The sequence below is a fragment of the Mya arenaria genome, chromosome 7, assembly GCF_026914265.1.
Source record: "Mya arenaria isolate MELC-2E11 chromosome 7, ASM2691426v1".
In the NCBI taxonomy this organism is placed as follows: Eukaryota; Metazoa; Mollusca; class Bivalvia; order Myida; family Myidae; genus Mya; species Mya arenaria.
In genome coordinates, this window is record NC_069128.1 from 16,012,872 (window position 1) to 16,040,827 (window position 27,956).

A 27,956-nucleotide genomic window follows, 5' to 3' on the forward strand; every position below is an offset into this window, starting at 1 on the left:
AAATTTATAATAAGTACTGTATGGCAAATACCCACAAAAAACACCATGAGCATTATATATATTATATATATACAACAGATAATTTTTATATCGGAAAAGCTTGAAGAAAATAAAAAGATAAGTAAATTGTATTAAAGCAGAAATTACACCTCTGTTTGGGTATCGGAGGTACAGGCTTCGAGTTCTATAGCTCATGAGGCCGTACACCACCCCAACTGCTGCAGCTGTCTTCCATGAGCCTCTAGAGTACGATGGACCTCGGTACATCCGCGTGCTTGCAAAAATATTTTCAAAGATAAATGAGTACGAAGGTATTTCTCACAGTAATTCATGTATAACAAGAGATGTTAGTGAAACATTTATGCCCCCTTGGGAGCCAAATTGTTAGTAGGATTTGGACACTTAAATAAAATATGGACAATCAGAAAACCTTTTTTCAGCTTACAGTCACACTGACCTTGACCTTTGACCCACTGACCTCAAAATCAATAGGGTTCATCTGCTGGTCATGACCAATAAGCCTACCTAGTATGAGGTCCCTGGGTCAAAGCGTTCTCAAGTTATTGATCGGAAACCGTTTTTCATGTTAAGGTCACACTGACCTTGACCTTTGACCCACTGACCTCAAAATCAATAGGGTTCATCTGCTGGTCATGACCAATACACCTACCAAGTATGAGGTTCCTGGGTCAAAGCGTTCTCAAGTTATTGATCGGAAACCGTTTTTCATGTAAAGGTCACACTGACCTTGACCTTTGACCCACTGACCTCAAAATCAATAGGGTTCATCTGCTGGTGATGACCAATACACATACCAAGTATGAGGTCCCTCGGTCAAAGCGTTCTCAAGTTATTGATCGGAAACCATTTGGTATTCCGACCGACCGACAGACAGACAGACCGACCGACCGACCGACATGTGCAAAACAATATACCCCACTTTTTTCAAAAGGGGGCATAATAATACAAGAGTATTACAACTGAGAATGTCATAAACGCATAAGACATTACAGCCCAATAACTATTTTTATACCTCTACATTACCGTATGTCATTTACGTATATCATACACAAAAGACATATAACATAAGAATAATATATAAACATACATATGTCTAGTAGCATATAAACACTGATTGCATGAGTATTGTCGAAAATCAATCATTTTCCGTCCAGTTTGGTGATATTATATAAAAATTTCAATATTGATCTAGGAGTAAAATTATATTATAAGGAATTGTATTTAAATCAGTGCTCCAGCTAGGCTTATATAGCAGGGCGAGCATCCTGCTGCCCTTTTCACTATGCCCTGCTTCCTTTTCACTAGGCCCTGTGGTGCCCTTTTGTTTGACAGAGCCCACTTAGATAATAATGATATATATTTGATACTTATTGGACATAATTTTTTCGTCAAGTCAATTTTTAGAAATAAGTATAAAAATAATAAATATACATTATTTTGACAGCTAAGGTATTGTTAACTAAACTATTAGTATTGAAAGTTGCTATAACACATACACCATAATAGCTGAACGTTGGCTCTTGCAAGTGCCCCATGAAGGCTCACCCATTGTGCATCAAAATGGCCCTTTCTGACCTTGTTCTAAGCACCCTGCCCTTTAAACATCCTGGTTGGAGCACTGATTAAATTTACATGATATTTACCAAACACAAGTACAATAAGGGTACTGCAATGCAATGGATGAGTCAGAGATAGAAATAGTTAATAACCCTAGAAGGTAGATCTAAAAGAACACAAGACAACGCAAACTGGGGCCCGCTTCAATTAAGATCATGAAATGAAATTTTCAAAGTGTCATACTTTTGTTATTTTTATATTAAGATTATATTTGTAATATTGTTATGTTTAGCCAGTATTCAATTTGAAAGCACAGTTGAGGATTTTTTTTAACTTGTAGCCATCTCTGACATTTAATTTACGATTTTGAGTGTTACCAATACAATCCCTTATTGATACAGGGCCCAGTGACACTGGCACAATCCCTTATTGATACAGGGCCCAGTGACACAATCCCTTATTGATACAGGGCCCAGTGACACAATCCCTTATTGATACAGGGCCCAGTGACACAATCCCTTATTGATACAGGGCCCAGTGGCACAATCCCTTATTGATACAGGGCCCAGTGGCACAATCCCTTATTGATACAGGGCCCAGTGGCACAATCCCTTATTGATACGGGGCCCAGTGACACAATCCCTTATTGATACGGGGCCCAGTGACACAATCCCTTATTGATACGGGGCCCAGTGACACAATCCCTTATTGATACGGGGCCCAGTGACACAATCCCTTATTGATACGGGGCCCAGTGACACAATCCCTTATTGATACGGGGCCCAGTGACACAATCCCTTATTGATACGGGGCCCAGTGACACAATCCCTTATTGATACGGGGCCCAGTGACACAATCCCTTATTGATACGGGGCCCAGTGACACAATCCCTTATTGATACGGGGCCGAGTGACACAATCCCTTATTGATACGGGGCCCAGTGACACAATCCCTTATTGGTACGGGGCCCAGTGACACAATCCCTTATTGGTACGGGGCCCAGTGACACAATCCCTTATTGATACGGGGCCCAGTGGCACAATCCCTTATTGGTACGGGGCCCAGTGGCACAATCCCTGATTGATACGGGGCTCAGTGGCACAATCCCTGATTGATACGGTGCCCAGTGGCACAATCCCTTATTGATACAGGGCTCAGTGGCACAATCCCTTATTGATACAGGGCTCAGTGGCACAATCCCTTATTGATAAAGGGCCCAGTGGCACATTCCCTTATTGATACGGGGCCCAGTGGCACAATCCTTGATTGATATGGGGCCCAGTGGCACAATCCCTTATTGATACGGGAGTGGCACAATCCTTGATTGATATGGGGCCCAGTGGCACAATCCCTTATTGATACGGGGCCCAGTGGCACAATCCCTTATTGATACAGGGCCCAGTGGCACAATCCTTGATTGATACAGGGCCCAGTGACACAATCTCTTATTGATACGGGGCCCAGTGGCACAATCCTTGATTTATATGGGGCCCAGTGGCACAATCCCTTATTGATACGGGGCCCAGTGGCACAATCCCTTATTGATACAGGGCCCAGTGGCACAATCCCTTATTGATACAGGGCCCAGTGACACAATCTCTTATTGATACAGGGCCCAGTGGCACATTCCCTTATTGATACGGGGCCCAGTGGCACAATCCTTGATTGATATAGGGCCCAGTGGCACAATCCTTGATTGATATGGGGCCCAGTGGCACAATCCCTTATTGATACGGGGCCCAGTGGCACAATCCTTGATTGATATGGGGCCCAGTGGCACAATCCCTTATTGATACGGGGCCCAGTGGCACAATCCCTTATTGATACGGGGCCTAGTGGCACAATCCCTTATTGATACAGGGCTCAGTGGCACAATCCCTTATTGATACAGGGCCCAGTGGCACATTCCCTTATTGATATGGGGCCCAGTGGCACAATCCTTGATTGATACGGGGCCCAGTGGCACAATCCCTTATTGATACAGGGCCCAGTGGCACAATCCCTTATTGATACAGGGCTCAGTGGCACAATCCCTTATTGATACAGGGCCCAGTGGCACATTCCCTTATTGATACGGGGCCCAGTGGCACAATCCTTGATTGATATGGGGCCCAGTGGCACAATCCCTTATTGATACGGGGCCCAGTGGCACAATCCCTTATTGATACAGGGCTCAGTGGCACAATCCCTGATTGATACGGGGCCCAGTGACACAATCCCTTATTGATACAGGGCCCAGTGGCACAATCCCTGATTGATACGGGGCCCAGTGGCAGGAGTGGTGTGCATTAAGCAGGTACATGTACAACACTATCAAGTCCTAAAGAAAACAATTTTTGGTTGAGTCGGTTCTGGTTACATGACGCTACCTACAAAATAGGTGTTGACACTACCACATTATAGCAGGCTGGTTAAAATAACTGTGATAAAATATTGATTTCTTCAGCCCTATTACTGAATGTTTACAATAATGTTCTAACATAATGCCTAACATGAAAATTATGTTTAGATATAATGCCATCTAAAATTGATTCTAAGTTTAGCACAAAATCAAGAAAAGAAAAATGACTTTCCAGAGCTTAATAATAACAATAGCAATGATCTGAGTGACAAAATAGAGCTGGTAAAAAATTATTGATTGAACGGGCAAGCAAGTATACACATATACGATTCTTTCATTATATTTTGTATTAGTGAAATCTACTATTAAAGCTACACTCTCACAGATTGAACTTTCATACAACTTTTTGAATTTTTGTCTTGGAACTAGCCAATTTTTGCGAAAATCCATGGAAACCAGTTATATATGACTGCTGACAAAAACTTAGATCGCAGATTTTTATATTCAATTTCAAAAATTAATGTTCAATAAACCGTTAAGCCATAAAACATTAATTTTCGAACGGAAATATGGAAATCTACGATCTGATCTTTTATCAGCAATCTATTATCATTGGTTTGCAGATATTTACGCAAAAATTTGCTCTTTCCAAAACAAAAAATAAAAAAAGTTGTAAACAATGTAAATCTTTGAGAGTGCAGCTTTAAGGGCATTTGTATATAGAGAGAAAATATTTTTTCTTTGCCGCTTTGTTAAAAAAATCATGTTATAACTTGATGCTAAACATAGAATCATTTTTTTATGGCCTACAGTCAAGATGGTGGATTCACATCCCCAAGAAAAATCTTTTCACAACGCAAAATTACCCAGATCTGCTTGTACTTCCTCCATATCTTAAAAATAAAACTAACTTTTTATAATGAAATTAAACAATAAATTAAAAAATATATATTCCAGACAAGATATCACTGGTATCTGGATATAGGCCTGAAGATCATAATTCAAAGGTAGATACAACACAATGTCCAATAGTAAGTCATCTCTTAAAGATGCACTCTTACTCCCAAATAAGATGTACCACAAAACATAGTGACAATTTATACCATTGTTTTATTTTTACCAAAAAGGATGAATAAATATCGAAAACAATGGTTCTTCTGAAGGATACCAAGTTTAATTTAAAAGAAAGGTGAAGAAAACATTTCAACCTTATAAGAAGATAATCAATCATGGTAAATCTTTTATGACTCAACAGTCATTTAATATTTGTGCGTTTTCAGCTATTAAATACACGGTTACAATCTCGTTATCAGTAATTAATATTTTCCATCAATGCATTATTTCTCCATTATTTAGTATTAAAGTAGTTAAAGGTTTATCACTCAAAATATATGTTTGTTATACACGTGTATGCATTGATTTTAAATACCAGTGTCACTTGAACTGGTCTCTAAAACAAAAGAAAGTGCTCTTTAAAACAAGGGTATTGTCAACAGTGCTCAAAAAGTTTTGATTTCCTGAATATTCATGCCTATAATTCAACAATATTAATACCATAGTCCATGAATTTTTTTTTTAGCTATCTGATAGATATATAGATACATGTAGATGCATGATTGAGCAATTAGTTTCAAACTGTGCAACAGATACAGTAAAACCCCTATATGCTACCACTCCACTTTCACGACCAACCCGCTAATAAGACCGATTTTTTTAGACCCGATCTTTATCCTCTATAATTCAATGGTCAAAAGCCCCGAAAATAGGGCACCCCGTTATTCAGTAATGCGACCACTCAATCCAGTCCCATTTTATTAATCACATATTAAATTGATTTGTTAATGCAACCACAGGCAATTTATTGATAGGTACAATACATGTTTGTGTTCACACCTCGATTGACACGCAATTCAAAGAAGTTTACATGTCCCGGTTTAAAGATTATTACTGACCAATTTACGACAACATGTAGCCGCTTTACAATATATGTCACGTTTAGAGTGAAAAACATGGAGTTGTTTGATAATGGATTGGTTTAATTAATGTAATGCTTTCAATTGGATTTTCGGGGGGGACTTACTGAGAAAATATGATTACAGGACATTGAAAGTGTGTTGTTTTAATACATGTATGCTATTCTTTAAGCAATATATGATGCAAATTAATAAATTATATAACTTTTTATTTATTTTCACATTTTACATTAAATTTTATGTACATTTACTTGTACATAGTAAAAATCAAATGAATTCCACCACTTAACCATTTCAAACCTTATTAGTACAAACTGGGTAATGAGACCACCCCGCTATTAAGACCACTTTCTCAATGTCCCATAGGTGGTCTGGTTAGAGGAGTTTTACTGTAGTATAATAAAGGTTTTTTTGTATGAAAATAAAGCATTTTTTTTATTAACATTATTAACATACAATATCTGATGATGAAAATACAGAATAATATTTCAAGCATCAAGTTCTCTAAAGATTAGGACATTCTTAAGGAGACATTGTCTGCAGAGTGGTCTAGTGCTATAGGTGTCTCTTGGATGTTTTCGAGCCACTTGACTACGACTCCCATCTCGGCTTCCACCGCCATGGCCCCCTGACTGGCTTCATTGAACTCAATACACCTAACAATAGCAAAACTTCCAATTTAAGGAAGGAAATAAAAAGCAATGCATTTGTGACCTTATTCTAAACACCCTGCCCTTTTTAAATCCTGGTTGGAGCACTGATTAAATTTACATGATATTTACAAAACACAAGTACAATAAGGGTACTGCAATGCAATGGAGCAGTCAGAGACAGAAATAGTTAATAACTCTAGAAGGTAGATCTAGAAGAACACAAGACAACACAAACTGGGGCCCGCTTCAATTAAGATCATGAAGTGAAATTGTCTTAGTGTCATACTTTTGATATACAGTGACAAAATATAAATGGTAAAAATTTACTGATTGAACATAGAATCATTTTTTATGGCCTAAAGTCAAGATGGTGGATTCACATCCCCAAGAAAAAAGTTTTCACAACGCAAAATTACCCAGATCTGCTTGTACTTCCAGTTTCTCCATATCTTAAAAATAAAAAAACTTTTTATGATGAACTTAAATGATAAATTAAATAATATATATTCCAGACAAGATATCACTGGTATCTGGAAATAGGCCTGAATGTCGTAATTCAATGTTAGATACAACACAATGTCCAATAGTAAGTCATCTCTTAAAGATTCACTTATACTCCCAAATAAGATGAAGCACAATTTATACAATTGTTTTATTTTTACCAAAAAGGATGAATAAATATCGAAAACAATGGTTCTTATGAAGGATACCGTGTTTAATTTGAAAGAAAGGTGAAGAAAACATTTCAACCTTATAAGAAGATAATCAATCATGGTAAATCTTTTATGACTCAACAGTCATTTAATATTTGTGCGTTTTCAGCTATAAATACACGGTTACAATCTCGTTATCAGTAATTAATATTTTCCATCAATGCATTATTTCTCCATTATTTAGTATTAAGGTAGTTAAAGGTTTATCACTCAAAACATGTTTGTTATACATGTGTATGCATTGATTTTAAATACCAGTGTCACTTTAACTGGTCTCTAAAACAAAAGAAAGTGCTCTTTAAAACAAAGGCATTGTCAACAGTGCTTAAAATGTGTTTTTTTCCTGAATATGCATGCATAGAATTTAACAATATTAATACCACAGTCCATGACAGCTATCTGATAGATAGATAGATAGATGCATGATTGAGCGATTACATGAACATGTAGTTACAAACTGTGAAACAAAGCGTTGTTTTGGGATGAAAATAAAGCATTTTTTCTATTATCGTTACTAACATTCAATAAATATCATAATGAAATTTCAGTATTATACATGTATTCCAAGCATCAAGTCATCTTAAGATTAGGACATTCTCGACGAAACAGTGTTTGCACAGTAGCCTAGTGCTATATGTCTCCGCCTCACACCCAAGAGGTTATGGGTTCAAGCCCCACCTGGCTGAGACCAAGTAATAATGTTAGAATTCAAGTTGGGCAAATCAAAAGCCTTATTTCAATGATTGATTGTACCTGGTGGAGCTACCAGTTCTTGATGTTCTCGACCCACTACGACTCCCACCTCGACTACCACCGCCACCACGCCCCCCTCTGGCTTCATTGATCTCAACACCTAACAAAAGCAAAACTTCCAATTTAAAGAAAGAAAGAAATGGTGAGCAATGCATTTGTGACCAATAGCTACTGGTTGAGAAGCAGTTTCCGACAAATCGCTTTTTCGAGTACTTTCTTTAGATCTTCATAGAGAAGGGACTACAATTCAACTATATAGTAACTAGGCAATCAAAAGTTGAAATTCTTACCGAGACACGTTACTTACTTTTATTATTATCTAATGTTTAATGTTTATTTTTTATTTTGTACACAAACTTGCACGTGGGGGATCGTCACGCGCACCATACTGCGCATGCGTGTGAACCTAATTTGCATATCTATGAATAGCTACAAGGTTTTCCTAAATTGATTTATACAAACGATGATATTGTGTACATATTTGTGAACACTGGTGTCATGCTTGTTTCGCACCCACATTCACTAAAATGTATACCAACCAGGGCTTGAATTTAAATTTTTTTGGTACTCGCAAATTTTTGCGAGTGCTTAAATTTTCAACTCGCAAAACCAGACACTCACTCGCATTTTTTTAAGGCAAACCTTTGTGTTTGCAAGGAAAAGGTATATATTGTATGAAAAACAATGGTTTAAGTTATAGTGTAATTGTTTTAATGAATGATCATGTAAATGTTCATTAAACGATATCATCATATATGTAACACTGACAATACGTTCTGAAGAAGTCTGATCAGGCGAGTATTGGTCTGTGCAAAATATTTTGAAAACGCTCCTTCCGTCATCTGTGTTGAGGGTCAATTTAATGTTCAACTTCCTCTTCCACATTGAAACAGTTTTAACGGATGGATTATTTCATTTTGGCTTCTTTTTTTGGAACTGATTGATCATTGCCATCAGCGGTCGGCGATTTTAAAATCAACACGCGTAAAAGAACTTATCTTTTTCCTTGTCATCATTATACAGACTGTGTCTTGATATGATTATCGCTAAAAACAGCCTCCAAAAGTTTAAACGAAAGACCAGTCTACAAAAATACATAGTAACAAGTACCTGCCACATATTAACGAGTACCTGCCTGTGCGCATAACGTTAATCTACGTCATCAGTTTCTGTGTGATTATCGGAAAACGAAAGTAGGCATTTATAAAATTAGTTTTATATCTATTGTGCAGGAATTGATCCTCAATTATGTTCATGTCTATTTCAAGGATTGCATATTTTCTGCAAATTTTGAACTCGCAAATTTTTGCGAGTGTCTTTAAATTCAACTCGCATTTTCCAATTTTGGCTCGCATTTTGCGAGTGTGCGAGTGCTAAATTCGAGCCCTGCCAACACAAGTTTCTATCACAAATGAATCAAAATATCATTGGTATTCAGTGTCTGCCTGATTTCAAGTATGAATTGACTGTCGTAAATTTTAAAGTTTAAATTGTTCGTAAATGCTGAAGAATGAAATAATATTTCTCTTATTACAGTCTTATATTTAGTATATTTAATAAACGGATAATAAAAGCACACAATAGGCACCTTAAATCTGCCCCGCATTATATTTGTCGGAAACTGCTTCTCATCACAAGCTAATCAGAACAATGTAAGTACCCTCTTTGCGCCCCTATTAGATACACTATATGTGACGTCACACATGTGAAAAATATATCGACAAAAGCAGCTTGAGCTGTAGTTATCAAAATTGTGAACAATTTTAGTAGGTATTTAAACACGTATAAATAATTCAATAAAAACATATAAAAACTGTCGGAAACTGCTTCTCAACCAGTAGTGTTATATTTCAAGAATGCATTAATTTTATTAAATTAAAAAAAATCATCTTTTGTTTCAATGGTAAAATAAAATCTTTATTAAAATAATTTTGTAACAATATGGAGATGGCAAGATGCACTTTAAAAAAAGTCAGGTTTCTGACACAGTGATTTGACGAGAACGAACTCCTGCTTTGGTGACATTTGACCTGTACAAAATTTAGTGACATTTAACCTAAATATTTATTTTTTCTTCAGATTTATCAAAGGGGTCTGTCGGCACTCCTACCAACTATCTAACCGGTAAAAACCGGGGCTGTTTGAAAAGTATTGTTGTATTAAATGAAGTATTTTATGATTGAAATTGATAATAAAGGTTTATAATCATATTTTATCCACAGGCATCTGGATCATTGTTTGTCACTTAAATGTTGTTTAAAAAACCATTTTGGGTACATACAATGAGATAAACAACACATCTGAAGATATTTAGTGTCTTTCATATACAAAAAAGAAACAAGGTATGTAACTCAAACTTACCCGATTTCACGGTAGAGTCCAGTTTTATGCAAATTTCTCAACCAACATAAAAACAATCCATTTTTAAATAAGTGACATGGAAAGAAGAGTCAATTACCTTTAAAATGTTGTGCGATATGTTGGTATATCTATAATGTCTTTAGACAAACAAGCATAATTCAATGTCCAATTCTCGTGTTTTTCTTTAGTCGGAAAGAGTACAGCAAATTCATATCTTCAATTTTCCCCGTGTAAACAGTACTAATGACAGTCCATTTGAAGTTATTTTATGTTTCAGTGTACAGATAAATTAATTCCATTTCTTAATATCACCATAAGACTAACACCACGGTTTAAGAAACAACCGTATCAGTCTTCAAATTAAATCCACTTTAAAATTTTGTTTGAGGCTGCCATTTTCCTGACAGCGCTCAGATGTTTCTGATCAGCCTCCAAAGAAGAGTATTTGACCCATCCAAGCTTGTGTGGCTCACATTCAAGCCGGTACAAAGATGTTAAATGTACATGTCAATGACATCATCTTGGCGCTTGTCAGTAAAATGACAGGCTGCCTACGAAATTTAAAGAGGATTTAATTTGAAGACTGAGTGATACAATTGTTTCTTAAACTATGGTGTTAGTGTTATGGTGATATTAAGGAATGGAATTAATTTATCTGTACACTGAAGCATAAAATAACTTCAATAGGACTGTCATTAGTACTGTTTACACGGGGAAAATTGAAGATATGAATTTGCTGTACTCTTTCCGACTAAAGAAAAACACGAGAATTGGACATTGAATTATGCTTGTTTGTCTAAAGGCATTATAGATATACCAACATATCGCACAACATTTTAAAGGTAATTGACTCTTCTTTCCATGTCACTTATTTAAAAATGGATTGTTTTTATGTTGGTTGAGAAATTTGCATAAAACTGGACTCTACCGTGAAATTGGGTAAGTTTGAGTTACATACCTTGTTTCTTTTTTGTATATGAAAGACACTAAATATCTTCAGATGTGTTGTTTATCTCATTGTATGTACCCAAAATGGTTTTAAACAACATTTAAGTGACAAACAATGATCCAGATGCCTGTGATTTTACCATGTAAGTGAAAAGTTATTTTGCACAAAACAAGCAATCTTTTGGACTAAAGATTATTCGTTATTTTTTATTACATATGACAGAGTAAATTATTGCTTACCAAGAGAAAATAAAACCAGAATAATCAGAAACACTCGAAACACAACCAGTATCCTCAGCTCCATTTTGAAATACTTCCGGGGTAGTCCCTTGTTCCAAAAATAGACAATAGAGGATTTTCCATCTCGACACATCGGCACATAATCAAACGGTCAATACGAAAAGCTTGTCATGAGCGGATATCGAAGGGAATGACTTGAGGGAAGGATATTTGGTTGATAGTTCTGATAAATAATTATATCTCTTTAATAGATAACTTTGAATATATGCATAGATACATCTCTTGATAAATTTTATGTGTAATCAAATATGATAGACTGTCGGATATATCGACCCTTCACAAAAGTGTAGAAATTTCGATCTACCCCCTCTGAGACCGAACCACCCCTCCACTGAAGTTTTAAGCCCTTACTAGTTTTAATTGTTACGTTAAATGTCAACAACCGTTTATTTGTTTACGATTTTATCATGATAAGTGTGATTAATAATTGTTGTATATAACATCGGTGTTTTTTTTTAAATAAATAAATCAAAATCAAAGTTTAAAATGATCAAGTGAAGTATGCTGGCAAAGATCCAAACACAATGTTGGCAGACTGAATCGTGAGGCAAACTGGTATATTTACCTTTTTGTGACCAAACTTGAAATTGAAACAAATGCATACCAAACAATTAAGAGTTGTTCTACCATTCTTTTATTTCAGCTAGAACTACAATAAGTAACCAACTACATGTACATACCCTCCCCCGTCCCCACCCCTTCACAAACCCTGTTTTTCTCCAACCACTTATAAAAATCACGCATATTTCGCGCAATTTTCTCTCCGTGGTGTCAGACCAAAACGATAACTAAATGTATAGTTAATGGTTAAATAAATGTTATGTAAAAGTTAGATGACATGAATTAAAATCTTCATGATTAAGAGTGGACGGAGTGAGCGAAGCGAGCCCTTCTTAATCATTTTAATTTTAATTCAGGATCGTCTTACTGACTTATAAAAACTTCATTGGTTGACATATTAATTGTCAACGCAAAATCTGACGCAGCCTGGGAGTGTGTATCGGATGAGTTGCAGTGGGCGGACATTTAAACACCCGCGAATGTTGAAAATCTTAATGATTGAAACTAGTGAATACTCACCTGCAATTTCACTGGCTCTAAATTAGGTCGTATTCTAATTGACTTTAGAGTTACATACACGAATGTGTTTGACCCAATGTTATACCCTTATCTGTGCGTTAACACTTTTTAGAATACAACCTACATTTAGAATACAACCTACATTTAGAATACAACCTACATTTAGAATACAACCTACATTTAGAATACATTTAGAATACATCTACTACATAATGATTGCCTTTCTGCAATGTTATTGGCAGAAAATGTACGTTGTATTCTAAATGTACATTTAGAATACAACGTACATTTAGAATACAACGTACATTTAGAATACAGCCTACATTTAGAATACAACCTACATTTAGAATACAGCCTATATTTAGAATACAACCTACATTTTCTGCCAATATGATTGCAGAAAGGCAATCATTAAGTAGTAGACTTAATCATTAAGAATTTAAACTTTCGCGCGGGTTAAGAGTCCGCCTACTGCCAATCATCCGATACATTCCCCCTGTGTCAGATGTTGACCATGTATCAGCCAATAAGGTTGTATTCTTAGTCAGTTAGATGGCTTGATTGAATTCTTAAAAATTAAGAAGGACTGACGTTCGCTACGCTCACTCCCCCCATTCTTAATAATTACTTCATGTCATCTAACTATTACTTAAAGCCAATGAAATTGCAGATAGGCAATCGTTAAGTACTGTACTTAATCATTAATAATTTCATCTTTCGCGGGTGTATAAAGGTCCGCCTACTGCCACTCATCAGATACACACTCACTGAGTCAAATTTTGCATTGTTAATGTATCAGCCAATAAGGTTGTACATGTATTCTAAATTAAGTCAAATAGATGACCTGAAGTAGTTTCTTAATAATAAGAAAGACTCTTTCGCTACCCTAACTCCGCCCATTCTTATTCATTATGAATTTACTTCATGTCATCTAACTATTATTTCTTTCCAGGAAAATGCGCTTTATATTCATTCGATTTTTGTATCAAATAGATTGACAAATATGGTCTTGATCATCGTGGCCATTAGACTTAACACACGCGATGGTTTCTTTTTTATCTAATTCAATACGTACATGTATAAAATTTAATAGAATATACAATGACACATTTTAAACTAAAAAGTGCATTTGAATCGCTTCGTTCGTCACCAAATGTAAAACAAAGTCAACAACACAGTTTGAATACTTTTTCGGCAAGCATTTTTCATCATTCACCCTGAATGAGAGATGATTTTGATATCCATCCTTTATTTAGTAACTAATAGTAAAACAAGACAACTGGTCATATTTTGACTTTTATTATTAAATTCTGTAGCCAAAACCAAAATCTTTTGATTGCAAAATTATGCGTAAACAGTGCTTTTATATAAATCGATCGTTGCCCATTAAGCAAATGTAGACACAGAAGCTAAAAAGGAACGAAATCATATTTGACTAGATTATACACTCAGATTCAAGAACTAACAGTTCTTGCATTACAATACACAACGATAATACAATGCACACACACACTATTTTAAACAACCATACACTGAAATTGTAACTATAAAATATTTTATGTTTTATTCTATTCTATCATCGTTGGCGATTCATTTAGTCTACTAAAACGTCTGTTAAACACACTTGACTTTGAAACAAGTAAACAATCAAATTAAAACTGTGGATGCTTTAAATAAATAGCCGAAAAGAAGAAGAAAAACAACGACATAAAAAGTAAAAGTCGCCATCAGAATCAAATCAGAACATGCTCGGCTGTTTCACGGAATATGCCGGGCTTGCCGAAGATTACCGAGTTGTTACGATTGCATGCAGACCGCACTCACACATCAAATATAAATGTTATAGCCACATAGTATAAAATGCCTTAAATTAAGTTTCCATTGAATTGTTACGTTACCCTGATCTATTCGTTGTTAACAGTTCTATTAAACAACTGTCTCTGTAGTCGTTATTGTTTTATCTATCAAACTAAGACTTTTTAACAGACCGTTTTACGACTTTTAAAACAATGTGGAAATATACAGCAAAATTAATCAGCACCAGCACTTCATGCTCAAATATTGACAATCGACCAATCTTCGAGAAACATATAAAAATAAGTATAAATAAACAGCAGTATTTTACATAAACAATGTACATATGTTGAAAAAAGACTAGATGTAATTTGAGAAAACTATCATGAAACTGAATGGGGAACATAATTATTTACATATACCATTTTATATCTCAGATATCGCATAAAAGTCAGCACAATGATTATTTTCACAACTGGCTTATACTTATTATATATAATGTGAGTTCTACTTTCAATAAATCCAGTTTTAAAATAAATAGGAATGAAAACAAAATATTCTGTATAATTAATTTATGCCTATGAACTAGAGTCTTTATAATTCGTCGTGTTTCGGTCCACTGAACTCATCAAGGGAGATAACTCCGTCCTTATCTTTGTCCTCGTGGTCAAAAATGGTTTGAACGACATTTTTGTGATCTTCGGAGTCTTTGTCGATATTCTGGCCGTGCTGAACAGCCTGGGAAAGTAAGTAGTCGGACACCTGAAAAAAACACATAAGATAATAAATAAAAAATGGCATAAAAAAATGACATGGCAACTTTGTTGATAATAGCAATATTTGATATGAAAAAAAATTGAGTCAACAACACCCAACTTCAGCATTTTGTCAGCCTGTCGTTCTTTTCATAATGTTGAAACGATGTGCTGAAAGTGAATGCCATGACCAATTCATTACACTATTATTGTCCTTTATAATACATGTCTTCTTTCCGGTGAATTATATATATAGAATTGAAATAAAAATGATATTTCACCGTTTCAAAAAACGACAAAAGATTTTGATATTTTTCACTACAATTTTGAAATTTTAGCCCGCTTTCAATTTAAAATCAAACGTCAGCGCGCAGTGGCTGGGACACAATTTCAACGACGTCATTAACGAAATGACATTACGTCCACATACAATTCGGCACGCTTTTCCGAAAATGCAATAAACTGCCATTATTAGACATTTACTAGGAAGACAAATTGCTTTTTTAAGTGAACACCAAAAGTAAATATTTCTCTCACTCGGTGAAATATATAGAGGATATTTGTTTATTTCAGTGTAAGATCGTATTTTATTTCAAGAGTGTCATAGAAAATATAGTTTTTCTATGATCACGAGTGAAATTAAATACGATCTTACACTGAAATAAACAAATTTTCTGTTTCCTTTGTGCTTATTTTGGGAGTTTTATTAGTTTTTTAATTTATTTCTTAATTACCCTCTTTATTGAAAAGGGTGTTATTTATGCCGCTACCCGTGCGGCTCCTTACGCAAAATTATAGCTGTCAACTTTTCTATTTCCGGTTTGTTGAGAAATAGTTCTCTGCTATTCATTCTTAAGGTTTATTATTTGCTCGTTTTTTAGTGCAATGCTTTTACGAACAGTAATAAATAAAGTTTTATAAGTGCACATATGTTCCAAAAAATAACGAAAACACATTTATTTTAAGTGGGGCATGAATACATAACCAAATTACTACGCCGCCATTTAATGAATGAAAATTTGGAAGGTCAAATGTGTTAGCAAAACAAATGCGGATACTCATTGGATTTTAAACATTTTTCTTAGTTTAAGGCTGCATGTGTTTCATAATTAATGAATATTCAGTCATCTTACTATCAGAGACCAGTCTGTTTCGCTTGAAAACATGTTTGTTTTGCAGGTAAAGAGTGAATGCCACGCTGGTTTGTTGACAAATTTTGAGGCGTGGGTGGGGTAAAAAATATCGGATTATCTGTAAATTGTTGTGTGAATTTTCCGGGAAGCTCATTTTACGTATTACAACGGCAAACCGTTTAAAATACATTTGAACGATGATATAAATTCTTATTATGTTCGAACAGTTGTTTTCATCTGTAATGTGTTTGGCATGAAAGCAAATGTTCGAACATTCAGCTTCAAGATCAAGAAAATGTTTGAAAAACGGGATAACCGGAAATAAACGGTAAGTTGTTAATTTCCAAATATGTATATATATCTATTTAAATTTATAAAACATTTCCTTAGATTTTAAACATTTACTGGTTCAAAGTGAAGTGTTCTGTTTTGATCAAGGGAAGTAACTACAAATGAATTTAAAAGTTGTTCTGAAAGTTGATATTTTCACTCCTTATTTTGCGGTGAAAATATCAAATTGATATTTATACTGTTTTAGTTCACTATTAAAACCCCATATTTCATCGAAAAGCATGAAAGAAATTAAGATCTTAAATTGCACCAAACAATTATCCTCTATTGATTATACAACATTTCCAGAAATACAAACTTTGAGTATCGACAAGCTTCAAGATCAAGAAAATGTTTGAAAAACGGGATAACCGGAAATAAACGAGAAGAATGTCGCCTCTCTTATTTCACTGCCGATCTCCTTCGCGGTGTGAAGTATTTGAGTTTCTATGAACTAGTATTCCTTCATATCCGTTATTTTAAAGATGTTTACCTCATCATGTGAAAGTTCCTTATCTTTATTGACGTCGATCTGCTTGAAGACATTTGGGGGCACTGGACCGTCAGCAGTGTGGACGAGTTCTACTTCGAAGATCAGGGTGGAGTCCGGAGGAATGGCGTCACCTTTAATAATGTGTAATAATGTATATTTTATGTCTAGTAAATAAACAAATTGCTAGAAAAACAACCATAACCTTGCATAAGGACTCAAGGATCAAACGACAAATAGATAAACAACGGGCATACAGGTCACCGCGTTCAGTATACATGTCGCCGACGATGTGTACATGTATCCATATCATATTGTTTTTAAAATAATTTGATTAACTATTGAATGCGATGAGACTAATGGATAAATACATCTCAAAAGTGCAAAAGTATATTAACGTCATACAAAATTAAGGAATGAATTGCGGGGGTGATGTCATTATCGGGGTATGAACGCAATTGGGCAACAATACATTTAAAATAATAATTTAACTATTTCTAAAATGTTGATTTTTATTTTACGGGACCTGTTGATACAATACAAACAATAACAAGATCAATAGTTTTCATGTCTATTGTTATGCGATGAATTGCGATCCGAACATATCCGAAGATGTTGCGTTCATCGATTGATAAACGCAATTGCCGAAAGGCAGTTCATTTAAGGAATGGAAGTTGAGGTCTAAATATTTAAATATAAATTGACCTTAGCAATCAATAACGTATTAAATCTGTATTCTAAGTTAAAATTGCTTAAAATGCCAAAGGTCAATATATTTAACGTTCACTTACCAGCGCCCTTATCTCCATAGGCGAGGTTGGGTGGGATGGTCAGTGTGCGTTTCTCTCCTGGGCACATGTCCAGAAGACCCTGCTCCCATCCTTTAATAACTTGACCGATACCCAACTGAAACTGGAAAGGCTGGTTTCGCTCAAAACTGAAATATACGTGACAAGATGTATTGTAATGTTAATAAATGCCCTGTTTATTAGAATATTGGAAGAGTACGGTCCGATCGGACCATCCTGTCCATCCTTTAATAACCGGGGATAGTATTCATTGCAATTGATATCGTTTATTCCATTCACAATATAGGTACACACTCCGAATAGCTAGACCAATTATAGACCAATATTGAATAGCACCCCTGACCAATATCGTTGCTTCCATTCTCTGTATAGGTACACACTGCGATTAGCTACACCAATTATAGACCAATATTGAATAACATCCCTGACCAATATCGTTGATTCCATTCACCGTATAGGTACACACTCCGATTAGCTAAACCAATTCTAGACCAATATTGAAAAACACCCCTGACCAATATCGTTTATTCCATTCAAGATATAAGTACACACTGCGATTAGCTACACCAATTATAGACCAATATTGAATGACATCCCTGACCAATATCGTTGATTCCATTTACTGTATAGGTACAAACTCCAATTAGCTAAACCAATTATAGACCACTATTGAATAACACCTCTGACCAATATCGTTGATTCCATTTACTGTATAGGTACAAACTCCAATTAGCTAAACCAATTATAGACCAATATTGAATAACATCCCTGACCAATATCATTGATTCCATTCAAGGTATAGGTACACACGCCGATTAGCTAAACCAATTATAGACCAATATTGAATAACATCCCTGACCGATATCATTGATTCCATTCAAGGTATAGGTACACACGCCGATTAGCTAAACCAATTATAGACCAATATTGAATAACATCCCTGACCAATATCATTGATTCCATTCAAGGTATAGGTACACACGCCGATTAGCTAAACCAATTATAGACCAATATTGAATAACATCCCTGACCAATATCATTGATTCCATTCAAGGTATAGGTACACACGCCGATTAGCTAAACCAATTATAGACCAATATTGAATAACAGTCCCCTGACCAATACATAACTGGGAAAGGTTGGTGTTTGGCTCCCAATAGCAATGCACAATATTTACTGGATTGTAGCTGACTGGAATAACATGGTCTTATAGCCCATTTTTTATTCTCGAATGATATTTGTGATCGGTTTCTCTCCTAAATGGCAAAGCTATGAACTATTAACACGAATATTCTTGACTGAAATATCAAATGTTTACAAAAATTTGCTGTCCAGTACTTCAATAATTCATTTTCAATCGAATATAATGACTGGTTCTATCAAAACTGGAATATGAAAAAAAAAGATAAGAGGCATATAATTAATGTTTCATATTGCCCTTTTCCGCTAATTAATGTCTCTTAAACAGGGGGTGCATTGGTGGGTAGGTTGGCATATTTTCTCACTGAACGCTTTGGTTTCGATGACGATATATACATGTACCGGAGCATTTCTGTACGCCTACGACCTTGACATTGTGATACGACTTCGATGTGAAAAGAATAACCTGTTTACGTCTTACATATAGTACTATATCAAGGATATGGTTAATAAGGACAGTAATTCAATATGCAACTGAAGTTAATCTTAGGGTCTGTATGTATGTATGTACATCATTGACTTCATTCACTCTATTGGTCAGTCATTAATAACAAATAATCCGATTAGCTACATCGTTCTTAGATCCAATTGAGACCAATATTAAATAGCAGCCCAGATCACAATCCAGTTTAACTTTTAAGACACAATGATAATGCTATCCAGGATGGAAATCAAGAACATTAGAGTAACGACTTCACAGACAATTCAATGATATTTAATCCAAATTATCAATGCTGTCATCTTGGAGAATAGCAGTGTGCATCTGGTGCCCCTATTTGGTTTCAACGCAGGAGAAGTTGAACTAATTAAAAACATTCAAAGTATTTATATTTCAACGATGAATATATTGAACTAATTGGAAACCTTCAGATCATTTTTATAAAAACAAGCAATTATCTGATTTTTGTTTCTGCGATATAAGTGTTCTAGATGGATTTTGCCATTGAAACAAAAACAAAGCAATATGATCAATATGTGGATATTGAACTTACCCGAGAGGGACGTTTTGACTTAATGACAGTTGTGGCCAGAGCCACCAACCTTAAATTATGACAGTACTCAAAAAAATGTCAATACTTTTGAAAACCGATCGTTAACTTTTCATGAATAAACAAAAATGTGCAATATTGCTGTCGGCGACTTCGGCCTTTTTCAAACATTTTTCATACGTTCTCATTATGCCATTTTTGTGGAGGAAGAATGCCCCATTATGGCCCATTAATATTGAAAAAATAAAACCATAAAGTAAAAATTCGCTGTAATTGTTTTTAAAGTTTAGTATTTATATTAATAATATTTGTAACATTAAGAGTTTTTGTTGAGTCTTGATTATACAGAATGATTATTATTTATAAGCCCTGAAGACATTTTAATCACAAACCTCATGTTTGCATTTTTATTCAAATGAGTCTATTAATCATTTCCATGACCGCAACATTTGTTAGCAAATGAGTACTGGATTGGAATGCATGCATAACGCCATTGTTGCTGTCTTAGATGCATTCGGAACTCCTCGGCCATTTTTATCGAAAACAACCTCGATGTATGCCGGTCCATTAGTTGAAGTAGTTCGTAAATTTTTGAATTATATCATTAATAAAATGTAGTGTTTTAGAATTGTATTTATTGATCTAAGTTTAAATTGATTACCAGTGGAGTGTATTATTGTAAACATAATTAAGATTCCCAAATCCATTCGAAGTAGTTTTAGATAAAAATGGCCGAGGAGTACCGAATGTCTTAGATGGTGAAAAATATATACATTACAATGTAGTCTACTGCTAGGTCTTTTAAGTATCTTGCCCTATGGCATCACGGAAGGCTGACTTGTATTTATATACTTTTATGTCTGCTTCATTTTGTCTTTTCGTCAAGGAATTGTTAATCATGATGACTATGGGTTTGCTTTGTTTTCGAAGGCAAACAATGGGCCGGTTGTTCGGAACTTCGTTAACGTTATCAACGGGATACACAAAATCATTGTTAACTTTTAAAGGTTAAATGTTTAATGATGAGCCAGAAATTTGTTACCGTTAACAACGGAATACACGATATCGTTGTTAACTTTATAAGGTTAAATGTTTAATGATGTGCCAGAACTTTGTTACCGTTAACAACGGAATACACGATATCGTTGTTAACTTTATAAGGTTAAATGTTTGATGATGTGTCAGAAATTTGTTACCGTTAACAACGGAATACACGATATCGTTGTTAACTTTATAAGGTTAAATGTTTGATGTGCCAGAACTTTGTTACCGTTAACAACGGGATACACGTCACCGTTGTTAACTTTTAAAGGTTAAATAATTGATGATGAGCTCACATATTAATACTGCAGATCACAGCTGCATATGTGAAACATACAGAGCAATATTGATCTGAACGTTAACAACGATGATGTTAACAATGTTGTTAACTTTAACATAGTTCTGAACAATCAACCCATTAGCATATAAGGATAGTTTCTTCAGTGAATTAAATATCTCTGACTGTATACGTAACGGGTTTTATTCAATTCTTAACATAATTAACACACTTATTATTTCACAAATGGCATTACATAAGTTGATTAATATTCCATTTTAGACCCGAAACTCATTATGCAGACACTGCATTTGAACGACAAATGTAAAAATTGGAACTCCAATCAGTAAAACAGTTGGCATACAGACCATGCTGTCAATGAGCCTTTGACTATGATAAGTCAAGGTTTTATCATATTTAAGTATTGATATAGTTGATAAAACTCTTCCAACTGTCAGTTGAACAAAGGTGGGAGTCAACACCTGTTCTGAAGATTATTACTTGATATATTTATTAGGCATAAATCATCGAGCACAATCGGAACTACTCGGCAATCTCCGGCAAGATTGTATGAACGTTTTTTTCATACAACTATATTAATTATTTAATATTTAAATAACCTAATAATAGTATCTCTTCTTTTTAGAAAAATGCTGTTTGATTAAATATTGCCGAGTCATGGTAACATAACATTAGACATGGCTCATATGAATTCGTGGGTAAATATGTGAAGTTTCATTAAAAGAGAATTGTGAATATGTATTAGGGTTATGTATTTTATTAACTATAGATGGCTTCAAACGCTGTATTCATTTTCTATACATTTTTGCATCACACAAGTAACATATGTTCGCATACTTAGAAAATATTGACGTTTCGTTGTACGACGTAAACCATCCGTACCATATGTTAATTGATTGATAGTATACAAACCGTAGCGAAACAAAAATCAATTAATAACATTACAAAAATGTTTCCATAGAAACCAAAAACATTAGAATACAATATTCTACATACCTGCTATCGAACTGAGTTCCGTTGTCGAGTTTTCCAACGTAGTGCATGGTCACCAAGTCATGTTTCTGTGTTCTACGTTCACATTTCTCAACCGTGTGGGTCACGTCAATTTTAAGTTCTTCCTCCTGGCAAAAAACGTAGGCCGCAAACGCCAACAAAAATCCAAGCACTTTGACATTGTTCGCCATTTTTTTATAATTCTAGTATTAATTATTTCTCTCCTAGTCTTAAGGAACGTTTATCAACTGGCACATATGTTGCTGTTGTCTTAGCGATAATTAAATACTGTTAAGGCTACGTTGCTTATCAACGTGGCATATATTAGGCGGTTCACGATTGGTTAAAACAAAGATACTTTTACAGTTGTCAAATTTCGGCGTCTTTCGGTAGTTTTCGACAACGTCTTCAAGTTATACCTAGAGGGAAGGGGATTGTCAAGGTACGGACATCTCCGTACATTATCGGCATATTCCGTACTAATTACAACTTTACAACTATAATCATTGATGAGTTGTGTTATTGTTGTACACCATTTCACACGACAAGTTTTCCCTAAGGCCAAAAACTCATAACGGACAATACATCAAAGGAAAGAATAGCATGTAATTTGAGTTTGATTAAAATCCAACACTGTGTAAACGGATAAGTAATACATTTAGTAAACGGGTACTGTCGACATTTCAGCATTTTCATAATTATATGCATTGATTTAACTAGATATAATGTTAGGTAAAAAAAATATTCGTGTATCTCTTTTTTCAAAGTTTTGTGGTTATTGATGACTGAATATGACACTGCACATTTGTGACAGTTGACGTTTTGAAGGTTAATTAACCGCTCTCCTAAAAATCAAACAATAGATACACGAGAGCTATGAATATGTACATACATACAATTTGTGTTTATAAATAATGATACTTTTAGCGATTGAGTCTAAGAATGTTATATTAAGATGTAGTTTTAAAAAATATCTAATGTTCGTTTCCCCTTTGCTACAGATTGTCAGGCTTGGTAACGCATCTTTAAATTGTTATTGCATGTAATTTAAACAATTTGAACTCCACTGGTCATAAGAAGAACTATATAGGCATCACCAAAAATGAAATTGTAAGTTTGATTTTAAGGCAACCAAGGCCATTAAAAAACAAATATAAAAAAGATACCCATGCGACGGAAAGTATCACACATTTTTCATTCGAAATCGGCCATTTCCCACCCATGCAACCAAGGTACTAATGAGACATTCAGTAAGTTCAGTGAAATATTAAGTTAGCTAAAATGTTAAAGTTTTACTGACATGGGTGGTATTCAACATGCAGCTAACGTTAATGTTGCAGTCATACATGTACATCATTGACTTTATTTAAGGGATTGGTCAGTTATTAAAACAAGGACTCCGATTAGCTACATCGTTCGTCGATCCAATTAAAACCAATATTGAATACCAGCCATGCATGTACGGATGATTATGTTTGCATTATTTTGGGGAAATTGCAATGCTATTTACAAAGCACAATACAAATTTATAAAAGTGGCATTACATCACAGATTTACCATTTTTACAACTTTTTTTGTTTTGTTTTTTTTGTCTTGGAAAGAGCAAATTTTTGCGGACTATAAGCATGATCGAAACTGTCAAATATATATTTCATATCCAGGAATGGTATCAGCATCTCGCACAGTTATCCTACCGTACGAGCTTGATGTAGATGGCTGAATAATTACAACATGTAGCAATAACCTTTCGAGGAAATGGTTTGATATTTAAATGCAATAGTTTTAAATTGTATAGGTTTAGTTTACATGCCTATCATTGTCCTTTATTTGTCTGCAATGTGTTCAATGATCAATGTCTTATTTGTGGTATGTATCCGTTATCATTAAATGTTAACTGGTGCCACGTCCGTGTCCTTCATATCGTAGGTTTGGCCGATCTACAAGGATTGCCCTAGTACTTGTTTATGGCATGGCCAATGGTTTCGTTTATCTATGGTCCCTTTCCAATACCACTATTTACTAATATGTGGGCTAGGCTTATGTCCTCAATTGGTAATATTATTCAATCTCGCTATCGTTTAAAGGATCCACATTTAAAGGGACTGGCTGATAACTCGGCCATCTCCGGCAAGCTCTGAGGATAGCTTAGGTTAGAGATCACTAAATACATATCCTTTATATATATAAAAGTATTTGCACACTTGCAGGCGCATAGCTGCTTATACGCCATGACACGGCTGAATCCACATGATTCTGACAAATAAATAATCAAAAAATCAGCCGAAGTTGCAGTATGCACACTTGACTAAATGATCCTAAAACTGTCCATTTTCCACTACTATATAAAGCACCGAAGAACGCCCAAAATGCACCAGAGTGCAATTGTTTAAAAAAAAAATACTAAGGGGGGGGGGGGGGGCATGCCCCCAAACCCCCCTAGCACAATTCTGAATACACATGAATAGGGCGCTAGGTACGCTCCTGACTTGCAATGTGTACTTAAATTAAATATTAAACAACTTACAAAAAAATGCTACGTTTCTTAAAGGGAAAATAAAACGTTTGAACATAAGAGCTACATGTATATACTTTTGTATATATTTGATAAATTGACCCAATCCGGAACGAAAATGTAACTATAAAAAGGTAGATCAAGAAGATCCAGCATGTTCAGCAAGACAGGTTTCCAAAGGTTGTACCCACACAATTAAAAAAAGAGGCGATATTAATCGCGCGGATAGGTTGAGATACTTCGTAGAAAGTTCACATCCATGTCGGTAAATAGGCCCCCATATTCGAGCATCACATATATTCTAGCAGCACAACCTCTAGATCGAGTAATGCACCCGTCAATTGTAACCACGCCCGCTCTCTCCAGGTCCGGGGGTTTATCGGGGATAGTGGGGGAAATGGGTCGGATTTTTACCTTCCTGGTGGCCCCGCAGTGCCGGGTGAATGCGGTGGTTTTGTTATCGCGCCGAAAATAGCGGGGAATGGGCTTTACATAGGCGAGTAGTTTACCCGGGATTGGCTGGACCGAAAGTCAAAGTCCCCGCTATTCCTCGGACCTAAGGGGGCGTGGTTACACTTGACTGGTGAGGACTTGCATGCCATTGAATAAGTCGATGAGAGATGGAGCTGTAAAATGCCGCATATCATTCAAAACAAGATGAGATACTCTTTTGATCTCCCAGATTTGGTCTTTATTCGTAACAAACATTTTTTATGAACACACTGGCAAGTAACGTTAATGCTCAAGCCGTAAAGATGTGTATACTTATATGGTCACAAACGAAACTTTCCCATAAGAAAGGTACAGTAAACCTGGTGTGTTTCTTAAACTATGTCAATAACAGTGTCAAGCATCACCGTACATGTAAAAGAGAGCTTGTCATGAACTTAACAGACGAACACATTCGTACTGAACATTTGTGGTTTTCGTCGTATTACAAAGCTAGAGTGAATCTCAGATAAACCATGTCGGTCCATCCGGTCGTTCAAGAGATTACAGTACTATATATGGTAAATGAAAGCAAATTACTGATGGTTGATATAAATCATTTACAGAGAGGTTGCGACACACTACTTATACTTGCATTTTACGTGTACCTTCCCGTACAAGCACAAACTTAACTTCAGTTGGCCTTAAAAATGTATTCACGTTTAGACGCCTCATGAGATTTTGGAGACGTCATACGCGTTCGCCTCGTACAAGCCTATCATAATTCAAATATCTGTATAAAGATGTAGATCACAGACATTACATGTGTCCGTGATGCTGACTACACGCTGCGTACTTGTACACAGTACACATATATTGATGACGTAGTAGGTACACATATATTGATGACGTAGTAGATCTCATGTATGTATACGTACAAGTAGTTTATCCGATCAAATTCTTAAAGAGTTGTATCATTGTTTTGCATGCAAATGAGGATCAAGTTTAGCGAATAGGGGCGGTGGACAAATCAAGGACAAACTAACTATCATGTTCAGGGCCTTCCACTGTGCAAAAGTCGTTTAAAGGATCAAAACAAATGATGTTTATAACATTTGATTTTTTTAATTTAGTATTGAGGTTCATTATTTAGCAAGCATGTGTGTATCCGTTAAAGAAGTGTATCTGTAATTAGAAGCTAAGCAAATTTGACGAAAGAGGATTTTATAAGATTTCCAATCAGAAAGCATGGAATTTTCCTTATTTGTAATTGGTATGTTTTTGTTTTAAAAAGTCAGTACTACCCTAATCAACGATGGTTTGTGGCTTTGTGGTGATTACAGCTATTAACATATATATGCATTTTTTAAACAAGGAAATGAACTTTATCCACCATTTTCATTATGTTATTGAATACCTTTTTTTTATATAATAATATATCACCAAGAACCCACAAGACATGGTTGATTATTAAGTCTGGGGCATTTTGACTTAAAAGCATAGTTATAAGTAGCACTGCTTTATTGTCGACAGACGTTTCCGACAATAATGCAAATTCTTTTTTATCCAAAATCTGATAAAATTTTCTGTCGTAAACATTGGTCAACTCCTTTTTACCTCAAAACACGTCGTAGGGATGTATGTTTTACTTAAACATTGTGCCTCAAACCATTTTAAAGTATAGCCTTCCCCATCCACATTTGGTCTGTGGAAGGCCCTTAATAATGAAAATCCGCTTTGTCGAAGTGCATTGTATGCTAGAGATCCGACATCTGTTACTTCGCCCACATTTCTTCATTTACATGTGGTAAATGTTTAGCTGTTTCGTTGAGTTAATTAGGTTAGAACTTGAAAATGCGATTGAAAGTGAGTGCATGTCACACCCTAGCATTGCATTTTGAGGGTTTTTCCGACTCAGCCTGATGGTAGTTGTTAACATCGTTATCGACCTATGTTGAGACAAAGCTTAAGTGGCGGAATTTTGCAACCTGGATTAAGTGGCCACCTGTCTTATGCAGCCACTTTGACCTTTTCCAAAAGGTGGTCACTTTTCGAGGGCAATAGAAGCATTGTCAGTTATTATGCCACGTAGACACTTACGTATCTTTTTTAGATGTGTTTATGCTGTCAATCAGTCATTGCTTAAAATGAGACATTAGTTTAAAATAACATTTGCAATTGAAATATTATAACCTTTCATTTTATTGTTTAATATACGTAATTAGCGACCGTTTGGCGCTGGGTGTTGAAGGAACGACGAACTAGGAATATAGTAATATTAGTTTAGAAGTATTTCGTTGGTTTTGGAGGCTTCCTATGCATGTATTCTATTGACGATTCATTTGTAAATGAAAATCAGTTTAATGTGGTAATCAATGTTTACTTGTTTTCTTATGGAATTTGGATCTAGTGTGCTCAGTTAGTGGAATCCAGCGTACTAAACAATGGCGCGGAATCCGGCGAAACAGAGGGGTTTATGTTTG

General features: G+C 35.3%; 2 protein-coding genes across 4 annotated transcripts in view; both read right to left on the reverse strand.

Moving 5' to 3' along the window:
- LOC128240689 (amyloid beta A4 precursor protein-binding family B member 1-interacting protein-like) overlaps positions 1 to 11,633 on the reverse strand; it is a 41,097-nt gene extending 29,464 nt beyond the window's left edge. For all 3 annotated transcript variants that reach the window (XM_052957414.1, XM_052957412.1, XM_052957413.1), the window contains exons 1-3: positions 11,561 to 11,633; positions 8,012 to 8,111; positions 150 to 274 (exon numbers count right to left, since the gene is read on the reverse strand). In XM_052957414.1, coding sequence (XP_052813374.1) covers positions 150 to 274; positions 8,012 to 8,111; positions 11,561 to 11,624 — 289 coding nt within the window. In that variant the 5' untranslated portion in view covers positions 11,625 to 11,633. The remainder of the gene's footprint in view (positions 1 to 149; positions 275 to 8,011; positions 8,112 to 11,560) is intronic.
- A 2,350-nt stretch (positions 11,634 to 13,983) lies between these two features.
- On the reverse strand, positions 13,984 to 22,866 carry LOC128239906 (uncharacterized). The gene is made up of 4 exons (XM_052956351.1): positions 22,536 to 22,866; positions 17,994 to 18,139; positions 17,206 to 17,336; positions 13,984 to 15,256 (listed from the first exon to the last, which is right to left on the reverse strand). The coding sequence occupies exons 1-4, from the start codon at positions 22,721 to 22,723 to the stop codon at positions 15,089 to 15,091; spliced, it is 633 nt and encodes a 210-aa protein (XP_052812311.1). The 5' UTR covers positions 22,724 to 22,866; the 3' UTR covers positions 13,984 to 15,088.
- Positions 22,867 to 27,956: the final 5,090 nt, after the last annotated feature.